The sequence below is a fragment of the Chinchilla lanigera genome, unplaced genomic scaffold (genome assembly GCF_000276665.1).
Source record: "Chinchilla lanigera isolate Chin_1 unplaced genomic scaffold, ChiLan1.0 scaffold00054, whole genome shotgun sequence".
In the NCBI taxonomy this organism is placed as follows: domain Eukaryota; kingdom Metazoa; phylum Chordata; class Mammalia; order Rodentia; family Chinchillidae; genus Chinchilla; species Chinchilla lanigera.
In genome coordinates this window covers 14,308,256-14,323,927 of record NW_004955455.1, presented here as the reverse complement: position 1 = coordinate 14,323,927, position 15,672 = coordinate 14,308,256, and the positions used below count along the sequence as shown (strand labels likewise).

The 15,672-nt window shown below is 49.1% G+C and overlaps 1 protein-coding gene across 1 annotated transcript in view; it reads left to right on the top strand.

The window, feature by feature from the left end:
- Rnft2 (ring finger protein, transmembrane 2) overlaps nt 1-15,672 on the top strand; it is a gene marked incomplete in the record, with an annotated part of 74,253 nt that overhangs the window by 7,369 nt on the left and 51,212 nt on the right. Inside the window, 3 exon segments of the mRNA XM_013520450.1 lie at nt 4,708-5,177; nt 7,479-7,555; nt 9,989-10,089. Coding sequence (XP_013375904.1) covers nt 4,708-5,177; nt 7,479-7,555; nt 9,989-10,089 — 648 coding nt within the window.

Genomic DNA, 15,672 nt, shown 5'->3' with positions numbered 1-15,672 from the left:
TCTCAGGGGATGGGGAGGGCTTTCCAGGGCCCGATGGGGCAATGGGGGGCACCCACAAGGGCCCGTGTGGGCACCTGCCCAGACTCACACTTTCTGATCTTAGCCTCTTGAAGTGCAGAAAAAGCTCAAGGCCCCCTGAGGCTCATAGCCATGGTGTCTGTTGTTGTTGTCATTATTTATATTATTATTAGTAGTAGTGTCCAGGGTTTAAGGGAGGAGGACCACACATTTCCCAGGCTCTTGGTGTCAGCAGGGATGGGGCTTGGCAGGAGAGAGGAAGGAAGCAGACATCTTAATTTCCCACCAGATTTATGCGCGGGCACCCTCATGTCTAGTTGCTAAAGCCAGAGGAACCAACCTGAGACTTCTCAAGACCAGCAAGTGCTGTGTTTCGCAGATGTTCTTGTAAGAAATTAATAGGTTTCCCCTGGGTAAAAAGAATTCTGTGGTCAAATCTGTTTGGGAAACACTGGGTTGAATGAAACAAAGTTAGGTTTTGCAGTCACAGGTTCTGTCAGTGCCTTCAGCTTGATCATTCACCCTTTCAAATAGCTTTTCTATGTGCCAAGTGCAGTGTGCTACATGGTAGAGCTACAGCAGGGAGCAGACAGTCATTGGTCTTTAGCCAGGTGTGGTGGTACACACCTATAATCCCAGCACTCTGAGAGGCTGCAGCAGGAAGATTGCAAGTTCAAGCCCAGTTTGGGTAACTTAGTAGTTAGCAAGACCCAATCTCAAAGTAAAAACTAAAGAAGGATGGTAGCTCAGTGTGAGGGTTTTGGGTTCCACCCCTGGTACTGAAAAATAAACAAACAAAAACTCTCAAGCTCCCCGCACCAAAGATTCTGATTCAGCGGATCTGCAATGGGGCTCAAGCACGGGTGTTTTTCACAAGCTCCCCCAAGTGACCAGCCACACTTGAGAACTACAAGTCTCAATGGGAGGCTAGGGAATGAATCGATGGCTGTGATCAGTCCACGGCAGGGAGAACCAGAGGTGGGGGCAGCCTTTGGGCAGTAAGGGAGGCTCCCCCAAGGAATGGAGGTTTCAGGTAAAGTCCAGTGGAGGAGGGTGGGCAGCCCAGGGGGGATGGGGTAGGGTGGGGACCTCCCAGTGAGGGTCACAGCCTGCAGCATGAGAAAGAGGCATGGCATGAGATTGGAGTTTAGGGCCAGGTGTTCCAGGGTTGTCTGCCAACTTTATGTCTCTAAGCCTCAGTTTCTTTATCTGTACAATGGGAATGCTGTTGGGACCTGTCTTTAGGATTGATCTGAGAGGGTAAAATGGGGAGTCCTTGGAGGGCTTTTAGTGGGAGAGTGAAGTAGTCCAAGGTCTGTGGAATGAAGGGAGAATAGATGACACAAGGTCAAGTGTGAAAGCAGCAGCAAACCTTCTGCATGGCATCTCTTCTATTGCCGCTGTGGGACTGTGTGTCTAGTGTGCCTCTAGTGAGCACCTACTCTGTTCCCTGGGTTGTGGGTCTGGAGGGTGAATGAAATTCAGCGTTTGCCTTCAGCAGCTCATGATGGGCCTGGAGCCCCATAGCATCTGTGGGGATGCCCGTTTAGCCCTGCGAGGGGAAGAATTGGGGGATGCTTTGCCCTCCCCACACTTCCCTGACACACACATGAGCAGTTCACCTGCCCTCGGATCTGTGGTGTAGACTGAGTTTCTACACAGTGAGGAAAGCCGGTAGGGCTGAGAGAAGACAGGTAGCCTCCAGACTCTGGTACTGCATGTTTGAAGGATCTGGACCCAGTTCTGGGCTGTCCATTCTCAGGGGTCACTACAGGGTCTCTGTCACCCAGCGGTGCCTCTGAACTAGACACCAAACCCTTTGGATTGAACCAGGAGGCCAGGGCTTGGAAGTAGGATAAGCACTCTGCAGCCGGAAGCCCTTCAGAAGGCCTGGAAATAATAGTTCCTGTGTAACTGAGCACCTGCTATGTGCCAGGTACAGTGCAAAGGGCATTCTGCATTTTGTCTTCCCAGCAATTTTAGACACAAATTAGATCTATGCCCACTTTTTAAGTGAGAAAACAGTGTAGAGGTGTAAGGCCCCTAGAAAGGACAGATCTGGGGTTCACATGTGGGCCCGTTGATTAGGTCTTCTCCCCCTTACCTTCTGCTGCCACCAGACCCAAGCTGTGACCAAACATGGCCTCTCTGGGGACCTGGAAGACATCAAACTGAAAAACTTCAGAGCCAAGGGTCCTGGAGTTTGTGAGTTATTCTAGAATCATACTATCCTGCACTCACTTTTTAGCGAAGTAGAATAGTTTAAAAAGTAGACTTTAACTTGGGTGTGGTGGCACACACCTATAATCTCAGCACTCTGGGAGGCTGAGACAGGAGGATCACAACTTCGAGCCCATCCTGGGCAACTTAGCAAGGTAGTGAGACCTTGTCTCTAAATAAAAATGTTTAAAAGAGGGGAGGAATTGGGGATACAGCTCACTGCAAAGACATTAGGCTCAATCCCCAATACAAAAAAGAAAGTAGGCTCCCTTAGTGTTAGTCTGCCTAGAACAGAATTACCCTGCTCCTTCCCTATCCAGCCATATGACTCTGAACAAATAATTTTCTATGTGCCTCAGTTTCTTTATCTATAAAATGGGGATTTACTTATTTCCAGGGTTGGTAGGAAGATGTAGTGAGTTAATTAATGTTAGGCATTTAGACAAGTATGTGATGCAGAGGGATTTTCGGTAGAAGACCTGGCCCTATTGGTTTTATTATTTGTGATTGTCACGGTCACACATTGCAAGGTCCCTGCCTCAGCCAGCCCAGGGAGGACGTCGCTCAGAGGCGCCATGAACAGGAACTAGGGCCTCGTGGCTCTGGAGGAGAATGGATGCTGTCCGCAAGGCTCCTCCTGTGCCTCTTACCCAAAGCCTGTGACTTGGGGACAGAGGTGAGGACAGAGCTCCTGTTTGCAGAGCACTCGCTTTAGGATCGCAGGTCAGTTCTGCAGATACTGACACGGGCGCTATGTGAGGCTTGGCACCAACACACCCTGCACACTCGTACCCACCGCCCACCTGCTCACGTGGGTGTGCACAGACGCGGGCCACTGCCCTTCCCCGCACCTCCCTCACGCTCACGTGCTCCGTGCGGGTGATGCAGGTGAGCTCCCCAGTGTAGGCTGGGCCAAGGCCCGCAAGGTCTCCCTGCAGAGCCGTGTCTATGGCCATTGCAAGCATAGGCTTGGGAGTCAGCCCCATCATATTCCTGCCCTGCCACACACCACTCTGGGTTCTGGGCCAGCAGCTTAACCTTCCTGTGCCTCAGTTTCCCATCTGTAAAGTGGAGATGATGACAGCAGCCACTTTGTGGGGTCCCTCTCCCTCTGGCATGCTGTTGGCGATGGTGCTGATGCTCTGATGGGCTGTGTGTTTAAGCATTGCCAGTAGGGCCCCAGGGGACATGGAGTTTCCCTTGTTTATCTGCTCAAAGCCTCTGGGCTGGCGTATCTGTGCCCTGGACTCAGGAGCCGGTCCTCTGCGTGTGAACAGGCTCCGCAGATCCCTTGCAGTCTCCCTGTGGTCGGGGGACAACCCCCTGCATACCTTCTTCCAGAAACACCAATCACTACCCATGTGTTGGGGACCAGAGACACAAAGCTGAGTGGGATGCAGAGCCTGCTCCCAAGATGCCCGGACAAGGGGACACACGGCCTGCCACACGCAAGGCGGAGCTGGTGGGGGCACGGAGGGGTGAGGGTGGTGCTGAGGAGGTACGCAGGGGACAAACCTGCCCTGGGGGGCACCTTGGGGGCTCTGTTCCAAGGAAGCCCGTCCCCTGTGGCTTGCCATCAGCCAGGGTGGCGCTGTCGTCCTTTTACTGAGGCTCAGCAAGGCAGCTTGCGTATGGGTGAAGGCAGAGCTGGGGCTGCGTCTCAGGGCTCCCACCTTCACCGCCAGCACCCCTCATCCGCTGTCCTGCGTGGGCCACGGCGGCAGACACCGCAGCCCAGGGCACTGCAGCCCCAGGACGCAGGGGAAGCTGTGATGCCGGGAGGCAAAGGCTTTCCAGGAGAGGCAGGTTCGGATGTCACCCTAAGCCCTCCAGCCCGGGCCATCCGTGACTCCGGGCCCCTCCTGCCACTATTCCACTTTGCCCCGAAGTCCACACCGTTTCCTCCCCTCCTTCCGCCTGCTTTTATTACTTGCATTCATTTGCTAGGGCAGACATGAGGGGCCACAGCGTAGGGGGCTGTAGCCGGGGAAGTCTTTCCTCCCAGTCCTGAGGCTGGAGGCCCACAGTCTCGGTGTCGGCAGCTTCCTCCTCCTGCAGTCTCCCTGCACAGCCGCCCCTCCTGCTGTCTTTACATCATCTCACTCTGTGTGTCTGTGGCCAAATCTCCCTGTCAGGAGGGACTTAGAGACTAAGGCCTGCCCTGAGGACCTCATTTTGACTTTATTACTTCTTTAAAGTCCCTGCCTCTAATAAAGTCGCATTCTAGCTGGGCAGGGTGGCGCATGCATAAAGCCAGCACCCTGGGAAACTGAAGCAGGAGGATCGCAAGTTCAAGCCCAACCTGGGCAACTAAGCAACTGAGTGACACCCTCTGTCAAAATTTAAAGGTGCCGCTGGGGTTATAGCTCAGTGCAGAGGCCCTGGGTTCAGCCACCACTACCATGAAAAATAATTGCATGTTTATAACCAGGGGCAAGCAGATCCAAACTGTAGCTCCTTGTCACGCAGAAACCGCAGCCAGGCACTCAGTCCCGAGGCCAGCGTGGATGAAGGCGGCGTGTTTGAGAGTCTGAAGGCCGAGCCGGCCTCGCCCCCTGCGCTCTTCTCCGGCCTGGCCAGCAGCCTGCCCGCAAGCCCCTTCCCGGCCAGCCTGGTGCTGGGCTCCTCGGCAAGCGGCGGGGACGTGTTCATCCAGATGCCCGCGTCCAGGGAGGAAGGAGGCGGCCGTGCCGGCGAGGGTGGCACCTACCACCACCGCCAGCCTCACCATCACTTCCACCACAGCGCCCACCGCGGGGGCTCCCTGCTGCAGCACGTGGGTGGGGACCACCGCGGACACTCGGAGGAAGCGGGTGACGAACAGCCAGGGACGCCCGCGCCGGCCCTGTCCGAGCTGAAAGCTGTCATCTGCTGGCTGCAGAAGGGGCTGCCCTTCATCCTGATCCTGCTGGCCAAAGTGTGCTTCCAGCACAAGCTTGGTGAGTCCCTTGGGACATCGGTCGCCTCCTTGGGCTCTACGCATGGGTCCCCTGGAACTCCTGAGACGGGACCTCTATACCTAGCATCCCAGGAGAAGGTCGCAGAGGCTGGCGTGGAGCAGAGTGCTTAAAGGCGTGGGACGCTGGGTCAGACCTGCATTCAGGTTCTGGCTGTGTGACTTTGGGCAATTCAGTTGGCTTCTCTGAGCCTCAGTTTCCTCATCTATCCAGGGGCTTGTGACTGAAACAAAATCAGCTCCTCAAGCAGTGGGAAGGAGTAGAATGTCATAACCAAGAGCTCAGACTGCCAGGGTCCACACCTCTTCTGCCCTTTCCTAGCTGTGTGATACTGGAAACATTGCTTCACCTCTCTGAGTCTCATTCCTTTTCTGTCAAGTGGGAGCTTAGAGGGAATGGACAGGCAGCCTCTGTATCTACAGTCTCTGCATCCAAGTATTCAACCAACCTCAGGTCAAAAGGATTCAGGAAAACATTGCATTTGTATTAAAATGTACAGACTCTTGGCACGTTCTTCCCTAAATGATACAGTATAACAACTACTGTACTTAGGTAACAGTTATATTATATGAGGTATTATTAGTCACTTAGAGCTTTAATAAGATTTATGAGCTTAGGTGCAGAAATCCTATGCAAATTCACCCTTTTGTATGAGAGACTCCAGCGTCTGCAATGTTGGCACCCTTGGGGGTCTTAGAAGCAGTCCCCTGAAATGCCAAGGGACTGCTGTCCTTCATGGGATGGCGGTGAGGTTCAGGTTGAGTTAATATGTGACAAACTCTTAGAGAGCACCCCTGCCACAGAGTACATGCCATGCGTGTATAGATTGTTGCTGGTGTCCTGTTCATTATCAGCACGCATTAAAGTACATAATATAGAGCCTGGCACATAGCAAGTGCTCAATGAATATTAGCTACTGTAGTATTGGGAAGCAGGATAGTAATTCAGAAAGTGCTTAACCTAGTACCTGACACGTCCTCAGCATTCAGTAAATAGTCTCTAGTATACTGCGGTTATTATTGTTACCATTGTTGTTACAGCAGGATGTTGCCGGGGTGTTTGTTAGCTATTACTTTAGTCCTACCACAGGAGTGATGGTAAGAATTGTCTTGAGGAACTTAGATATTTTTTTGATGCTGAGAATGAACCCATTTTTGTTTTGAGACAGGATCTCACTGAGGCGCCAAATTGCCCCCAGTAGACTCAAATGTGAGATCCTCCTGCCTCAGCTTTCTAGAGTACTGGAATTACAAGTGTGTGCCACCACTCCCAGCTCCATCTTTAGGTGCTTATCTTGCCGTCTCTGGTGAATTCCAGCCAGCTTGGGTCACTCTGTCTTCCTCACCAGAGTGTCAGCCTGTCAGGACCCCCTTTCTGTCCCTAGCAGCAGAAGCTGGCTTGTTCCCAATGCTATCTGAATTCTGTCAGACTCAAGGCTACATTTTATTCTTAAGTAGGGCCATTGTCATTTTTCAGTAATTGGGGTTGTATTTTTTTTAGTCAAAAAAGAAAGTAGAACAAGCAGATTGTGGAGTTACTAGTTCTTATTGTATGTTTCCAGTGAAGAAATATACTTTTGCAAAGTAGATCTGGAATGCACACGGTGTTACAGTAAGTAGGCATGCTCCAAGCATATCCTGTGAAAGCTGAATTTAATCTGCAAGCAATAAAAGGTAGGATTTGAAAATCATTATGCGTAGAGAAGTCCAAGATTTTAGCTTGGCAAACAGTGGCAATTAAAGAGTTGTGGAATCAAATTCATTTCTGTTCTCCCATCTGCCTGGGTCATGTCTGTCTTTTAGCTAGGATTTTTCCCCCTTAGCATTAATCTTTAATTCCTTATGATGTCATGGTCTTTTTGTATGTATGCTCTGTCACAAATAAGATACCTCAGCTTATTTTTGAAGGCAGAGAGACTGATAGCACCATTTATTAACTGCGAGCAATTATGTCCTATAAGTACCATCCCTCTGTGAGGTAGGAACTGTTATTATTCTGTCTGTTTTACAGATGAGGGGACTGGGGCTCAGAGAAGGGCGGTGACTTCCCCAGGCCCACACAGCAGAAGTGGCAGAGGGGGAGAATTGGAACCCTGATCTTGCCAGACCACATAGCCCATGCTTCTGATCCAGAGCTATAAAAAATATCCCACGGTGGTCTAAATCCTATCCTGAGGTCAGATTGATTCCCAGTAACTTGTCCCATTCTCTAGTTAGCCACTAACTCCACGGGGACCTGAGATGTGGCTTTGCCAGCACAGCCCCTCCCTCTTCTGTCCCTCAGGCATCGCCGTGTGCATTGGGATGGCCAGTACCTTCGCCTATGCCAACTCCACGCTCCGGGAGCAGGTGTCCCTGAAGGTGAGTCGCCTGGCGAATCTGTCTCCTAGGGCTGCTGTCACAAACCGCCAGGAACTGGGTGCTGCAGCTACAGCAGCCTCGGTGTACTTGCTCAGAGCTGTGCGGGTCAGAAGCCTGCAGCAGTCTATCTAGGCTGAGACCCAGGTGCCCCCGGGGCTGGGGGCAGTGGGAGAATCTTCTGCTTGCTCCTCGTAGAATCTGCTCCCTAGGACCCTCTCTTGCCTCCCGCCACCACTTCAGGTCCTTTGTGATTGTTGTGGCCTGGAGTGACCTAGGACACTGTCCCCAACTCAGCTCAGCTGGCCAACAACCTGCACCAGGTCCCCTCTGCCACCCCTGTCATCCAACATACGCACCAGTGCAGGGATTGGGACGCGGGCTCCATGGGAGGTTGATCTACTTCCTGCCACCCCTAGGAAGCTCCCCAGAAGTGTCATCCTTCTCCCCTGCCCTACACACAGGCTGTCCGTTCCCCTGCAGCAGCACCTCACTTGTCTCCCACCCCCAGCCGCCTTCCCTCCTGCATTCAGCCCAATAGTTCACTTCCAAACCACGTTCTGTGCCCCATCTTCCCAGACCCTTGCATACCACCTTCCTTTTCCTGAGTGCGGAGGGCAGCCCAGTCTCCACCTGTGTACGGCGCAACCCTCGGCAAGCTTGGGGATCTCAGCTTATCCCCACTTTCCATGTTCTCCTTCTCAGGGCCTTGCTAATCCATTCTGTCTCTTCCACCTTTGGTTTGGATTTCCTGAGAATTAAAAAGGATCCATTATTTATTGGGAGAGAGAGGGCTGCTGAGCAGCTTAATCACATTGATAAGAGCCTCTTGGCTGGAGGTTGTTTCTGCAGTCGTCAACCTTGACCGCCTCTGGAATAATGAGTGGCTGGAGATGCACTTGTTCGTCCACTCTCTGGCAACACGCACTGCAACAGTACGTGGGGCGCTGGGTGGTGTCTGGAGACAGCGTATATTGAGCATTTACCGAAACCGCAGGGAAGGTTACACTGGGAAAGTTATGACCTCATTCTGTTCCAGCAAGGCAGCCGCCTCAGTCCAGGAAAACACAAGCTGTAGAGAATCAACAGCAGAGAGGCCTTCTGTATCTCCCGAGTACAGAGCAGGAGGGCATCCTTGTCTGCTCCTTCTCTGGACATTTCTTGGGGTCGCTAACAGGCTCAGAAGCTTCTGGGAAGCAGCGCAGTGAGACTTCAGTTTTTCTTCTTGAGTCTCAGGGATTTAGCAGGAACAAGGCTGGACAAAGAGAAACAGGGCTGGACTGTGAAACGCTTGAACGGCCATGTGTACATGTTTGAATTTAACCCTGTGGCTGTGGCTAGACCTTGACTTTGAAGTCCAGGGCAGTAGGTGCATCAGGTACAAGTGAGAATGGAAGTTCCAGCTCTGGATCTGAATCTACTGCCAGGCTGTCACATCTTCATAAGGGTGCTACCCATGAGAGAGCTAAAACAGAGTCCAAGCCAGGATGAAGGTTTACAGGTGTAAGCTGGACTTTTAACCCTTACCCGCATCCCCATTTAAGTGAAGGTGTTGAAGCTTAAAACCTGTACCCTTGAGCAAAGGTTACTTAGCCTGTCCGTATCCAGTTCCTAACAGTAAGTGCAGATTTAATACTACACGTCAGGTGGTCTTCTAAGCATTATACAAAGGGCAATCAAAGACTGCACTTGCACTGTTGTGACTGCCATGAATTAATTCAAAATATTCACCTTTCATGGTCACTTTGACTTTGAGGAAGAGCCAGAAGTCGCCCAGTGCCACATCCAGTAACCAAGGTAGATGAGAACACGCTGTGATGTTTTAACATTGGGTGGCACTGGGCAGCAGCATTCATCCTATTTTTTATCACACCTCATACAGACACTCATGAAAGACTCCCCGAAGTGCTTCAGAAAGTGGTAAGAATGAAGGGATGTGTTTGAAGCAAGGGGGAGTGTTTTGCGGAGACAAATGGCGGTGTATCTTTTACTACAGTAAATTTTTAGACTTAAGCGCACAATGTTTTTTGATCAGCTCTTACATACACATTTATTCTCGTGATTCTGTAAGGTGGGTACTAATATAGATCCATTTTACAGGTAGGAAGGGAAATGCGAAGAGCTCAAGTGGCATTCAAGTAGCCGACTGAGGACTTGAACCCAGGCCACCCAGCTCGGGAGTCTGTGTCATGAACTGTGTGCCCTCTGCCCTTTCTGGATGGTTCTCCAAGCTGGTGTCTACTATTTTGTCACCTTCTGTGTGGCCATTCCATGGGTCCCAGTGGGATGAAAAGTATCCTTCTCTTCACCATTGGCCCTTGTTTCTCCAAAACTTTGCAACTGTGAAGTTTCCACTTATTAAGGAACATTCTGGAATGTTCCACCACATGTATCTTTGGCATTGCAGCGTGCTCACAGATTTCTCTTCATCTGCAGGAGAAGAGGTCCGTGCTGGTCATCTTGTGGATCTTGGCCTTTCTGGCGGGGAACACCCTATATGTGCTGTACACATTCAACTCCCAGCAGCTGTACAACAGGTGAGCAGGGGCGTCTGCTCTTCTAGTGGAAGTGTGGGGCTTAGGGGCTGTGTTGTGTTTGGGGCACAGCCCTGTGCTGGGAGACAGTACACCAACTGTCATGTCATGACTTTTAGATTCCACCCCGCTGTTACATGCTCGTGCCTAGGACAGCACTGTCTCTGGCAGAGATATAATGCAAGCCACTATGTACTTTACATTTTCTAATTGCCACATTAAAAAAAAAATAAAAAGAAACAGGTGGAATTAATTCTAATAATAGATGTTATTTATCTCAGTATAGTCAGACCTCAGTATCTGTGGATTCAGTATCCATGGATTCTGCCAACCTCAGGTGGAAAATACTCAGAAAAAAATTACCATCTGTGCTGAAGATGTACAGAGTTTTCTTCTGCCTTTACCCCCAAAACAATACAGTGCAGCACCTATTTACATAGCATTTATATTACATTAGGTATTATAAGTAATCTAGAGACAATTTTAAGTATACAAGATGATGTGCCTAGATTATATGCAAACATTATGTCATTTTATATGAGACTGGTCATCCTCTGGATCCTAGTGAGGCTGGTGTCCCTGGAAGACCCTGGGACAGCCTCACTAGGATCCAGAGGATGACCATGTATCTAAAATGTCAGTTCAGCATGCAGTCGATATGAAAACTATCAGTGAGGTATTCTGCATCCATTTTTCCACGTTAAGTCTTTGTAATCTGGCACTTTACACCTACACCTCAAGCATGTTACCATCAGCTGCATTCCAAGTGCTCAAAATAGTCCTATTCCAAGACACAGTGATTGCCTCTGTGGTAGATGCCAGGGACCAGAAACTTAGCTTGCACTGTTTAGCACTTTGTACCATTTGATTTTTTTTTCTGCCCTATGAATGTAATAGCTTTTTAAAGTTATTTCAATATGTGTATGTCTATATTTTTTAGAAAATTTATGGATATGTACTAAACCACAGTTAGAAAACTTCAACCATCCAACTATTTTATTAATAGGCTTCTTAATAATGTTTTATTGAAACCAGCTGTACCCATCCACTGACATATGATCTATGGTTGCTTTTGAACAAATGGAGTTGAATTATTAAGACAGAGACCATACAGTCCAAAAAGCTAAAAACATTTGAAATCTGGGGGTTTTTCCTATACTGGGGACCCAACTGAGGGGTGCTTTCCCATGGAGCTACCTCCTCAGCCTTTTTTTATTTTTTGAGACAGGGTCTCACTAAGTTGCCCAGCTGGCCTTAAATGTGCAATCCACCTGCTTCAGCCTCCAGAATGATCACATTCATATACCACCATGCCCAACTAATATCTGTTCTTTTACAGGAAATGTTTATGGACTCCTGACCTAAAATATTAACAGTGTTCCTCTAGATGTTAAATGTGTGGGTAGTTTTACTGTTTTCTTTACAATTATTTGTATTTGGTAAATTGTTTATAATGGACACATTTCCTCTTCGTAGCATTGCTTTTTCTCCTAATATTAAGGCGTAAAAATGTTTGCCCCATCCGGTTTGAGCTGGGAAGAAACAAGGGCTCCCTGCTTCCCCTCCACCCCAGACATATCACATGACCCGGCTGCCTTCTGCTCATGTGACCTGTTGACTGCAACATGGTGACAGAGGGAGAAACAGAGCCCCAGAAATTGAACAGCTTACTTATCCCTGAATTATCAACTACTTCCTTCAAATATCCCCATCACCTTGGCAGCCAAGTACCTGGAGATTCTTCTGAAGCAAGCAAGCCTTATTTCCCAGATCTGCCAATGTACACTGAGCAGGCGCACCCTCACTCACAGCTGGGGCCAGTGAGGCACACTTGCAAGTCCAACACTCTGGGAGGCTGAGGCAGGAGGATCTCAAGTTCAAGTCCAGCCCAAACAACATAACAACTTAGTGAGACCGTGTCTCAGAATTTACAAAACAATTTAAAAAAATTAAACGGGCTGAAAATGAGCTCCATTTTCAAGCTTCTGTTAAATCCCCAGGGTTGGGAAAACACCACGAAACAAAACATCACTCCCATGGACATGTTGAACAGTCCAACTTTTCCTAAGTTTTTTTCTGAGCTGCTGTGGAGCTTCCTGTTTATCTCTTAGGGAGTTGGTTTCCCAGGTGCCCAGTGCAATGCTTAATCCTAGCTGTTGTCGCATCAATATTTATCAGAACTTTAAAAGAATTTTTTTCTAGTTCAAAAATAATTTATTGGGGGCTGGGGATTTAGCTCAGCAGCACAGCACCTGCTTGGCGGTCGTGAGTTCAATTCCCGGTACCGCAAAAAACAAAACAAAAAAAAGTAATTTATTTTTACTGGCAAAAAGTCAGAAAACACATTTTCAGAGAAGACCCAAATCACCTTCAATCCTGTCCCCATCGGCAGCCGTGTGAACATTTCTCTCTGCATCTGCGTGTGTATATGTTATGGATGGTAAGGTGCAGCGTAGACCACTTTATAACTCTTTCTCTTCATTTACCACCATATTACTTTAAACCAACAGGTTGCAATTACTGAAGCTTCCTATCCCAGTGCCCAGGACTCTGCAGACTGAGGATCCCTTTCCCAAAGAGCTTTAGGCCGGAAGTGTTTCAGATTTTGCAGCTTGTCAAATTTTAAAATATTGATATAGACTTTCCCAGTTAAGCATCCCTAATCTGAAAATCCAAAATCTGAAATCCACAATGCTCCAAAATCACATTGCTCAAAAAGTTTCAGATTTTGGAGCATTTTGGATTTCGGGTTTGGGGATGAGGGCTCTTAGTACAGGCTCAACCTCTGCTAAGAAAAACATATTGAGAGTCCTTTGGGACATTGTTACACTAGGCATTGCTCCATTGAAGAGCTCACCAGAGTTTAGAAAAAGCTGAGCAACCAGGCCTGAGACAGGCAGGGACCAGGGAAGTTCCTAGGATTTCACAAAGCAGTAAAGTATCCCCAAAACAGAGTTCAGGGGTCCACTGTGTAGGCACCAGTTTGCTTTTTGCATCAAACACATTTTTAAATGATTGTCACATAATAACTAGCGGATGGAAGCAACCCAAGCATCCATTGATGGATGAATGGATAGACGGTGCTATGAGCATACAATGGAACATCGCTCAGTCTTAAAAAGGAAAGAAATTCAGACACAGTGTACAGCAGGGATGAGCACTGAGGACATTTTATGAATTGAAATAAATGAGTCACAAAAAGACAAGTACAGTATGATTCTCCTTACAGCAGAAACTTAGAACAGTTAGATGAAAAGAGCAGACTTATTGCCATGTGTAGAAACCATCGGGGCTTTTTGAAGTGGAGAGATTCTCCTGCGGGGGCTGGAGGGGAATCAGGTGGGAAGGGGCTCTGGGCAGGGCTGAAACTCAAGCAGTTTTGAAAATAGGCTTTGGGCGGGGGATATAGCTCAGCAGTACAGCGCCTTGCTTGGCAAGCACAAGGTCCTGAGTTCAATTCCCAGTACCAAAAAAAAAAAAAAAATAGGTTTTGAGGAGTCAGTAGTTTTGATGCTTTCTGAGGCTGCCCCGGAAAGCAGTCTTAGAGTTGGTTCCGAAGCATCAGCACGCATGTCCCACCCTGCATTAGCACATGGCCCACAGGTCTGCGTCCAGGTGCAGGGTGAGGGTGGTGGGGCTTCCAGAAGCTTGTGTTAATTTCCTGTTCGTGCCATTTCGGGGCACAGTCATATTCCCTGGCTCACACCTCTGTGCTCCCATCAACCCAGAGCCAAATCAAACTGGCAACGCAGAAAGGAGACAGAAAAGAGGCTTCAGAGAAAAGCAGCAGAGCACAGTCCGTGTCCTAAGGCCACCAGCCTACAGTGTGTTTGCAAGTGACACCAACAGCCACCATCTTATTTTGCCCTCCCGGTGACCCAGCAGAGTGGCACTACCTCCGTGTCAGAGATGAGGAAACTGAGACTTCATGAAGCCCCTCTGGGCCAGTTGGTTTTTCTGTTAAACTAACAAAATACCCAAGGCTGGGTGGTTAATGAGGAAGTTTGTTTAGTTCACAGATCTGGAGGTTCAAGGGCATGGCACTGGCGTTGGCTTGGCTCTAGTGAGAACCTGATGGCAGATTACATGGTGACAGGGTGCTGCACATGTGCAGGAGGGAGAGCTCGCTGGGTGACAGGAAACCCCACCCACTAGGGAGGCCCCTCCCATGGACTCTCCACTAGGCTCCGCCTCTTAAAGGTGCCACCACACCATCTCTTACATTGAGGACCAAGTTTCTGACATACCAACCCTCGCAGATGACATCCAAACCGCGGCACCTTCCTCAGGAGCCTGCGGCTGAAGACAGCCCTTAAACCATTGAGGTCTGATGACCAACCTCAGCAAGCTATGATGACACCATGCACCAGCTTCACTCCCTTGGGCAAATAATGTTTCCTCTGAACCTTCCCTCATTTGTGAAACCTGGCCCAAGTTCATTCTCGCCTGCTCCACCTGAACAGGCCACAGACGAAAACCAGATGTCAGGTTACACAGAAAACAGCTGGGCCGTATCAGATCGTATCGTTTCATCATTGATGCTATTGTTTTAGGATTATAGCAATTCTTGGTGCATAAAAAGGAGCGAAACTGACAATAAAACGTATCAGCCCATCAAGGTGCACAGAATACTTTAGGAATAAGTGGACTTAATGTTCAATGTGTAGGAAAATACTTCAGTACCAGCACACCCTCCCTCCCTCCCACTACACCAGGAGTGAAAACGAGCTGGGCACGATGGCGCATGCCTATAATTCAGCCTTCTGGGAAGCTGAGGCAGGAGGATTGCAAGTGTAAGCCCAGCCTGGGCAACTGGGCAACTTAGTGAGATTCTGTCTCAAAATGAAAAATAAAGGAAGGACTGGGGAAATAGGTCAGTGTAAAGGCCCTGGATTCAATCGCGAGTATTCTGGGAGGTCACTAGGATAGTGGTGGGGGACAGGTAGATGAATTGAGCTCCACCTGGTATCTGGAGGTAAAAATGGAAACATGTAAAGCAGATCCTCACTTCCTTACAATGATAGAAGCATGAGAGGTTTGGCAGGGTCTCTCCCTGCCAATAACACAGTAAGGGAGGGAATGAGTCCCATTTTATTGAGAACACTGAGAAAGATCTTTACCCAAGATCCAACAAATGGAGAAGGTGGTATTCAAATGGAAGGTCGTCTGATGAAAGTCAAGTCTGCTGATACCAATGCCCTTGTGCTAGTTACGTCACCTCCCCAAGCTTTGACCCTCATTTATCAAGTGGAGAGAAGCCATGCTCCCTGCAAAGGGCCATGGTGAGGGTTTAACAGGATCCACTGAGTCCAGCCTGGCGTGGTGCCTGAGCTCTCAGTTTTCCTTCCCCGCTGTGTTGCGTTGGCTGCCCTCCTTCCTCTGCCCTCCTTCCTTCCCCTCACCTTCTCTTTTTTTTTTTCTTTTTGAGACAGGGTCTCGCTATGCAGTTCAGGGTGGCCTTGGGCTCACTTTGTAGCCCAGGCTGGCCTGGAACTCGCAGTGATCCTCCTGCTTCAGCCTCCCGAGTGCTGGGATTACAGGCATGCGCCACCACGCCCGGCTGCCTCACCTTCTTCTTTTTTTTTT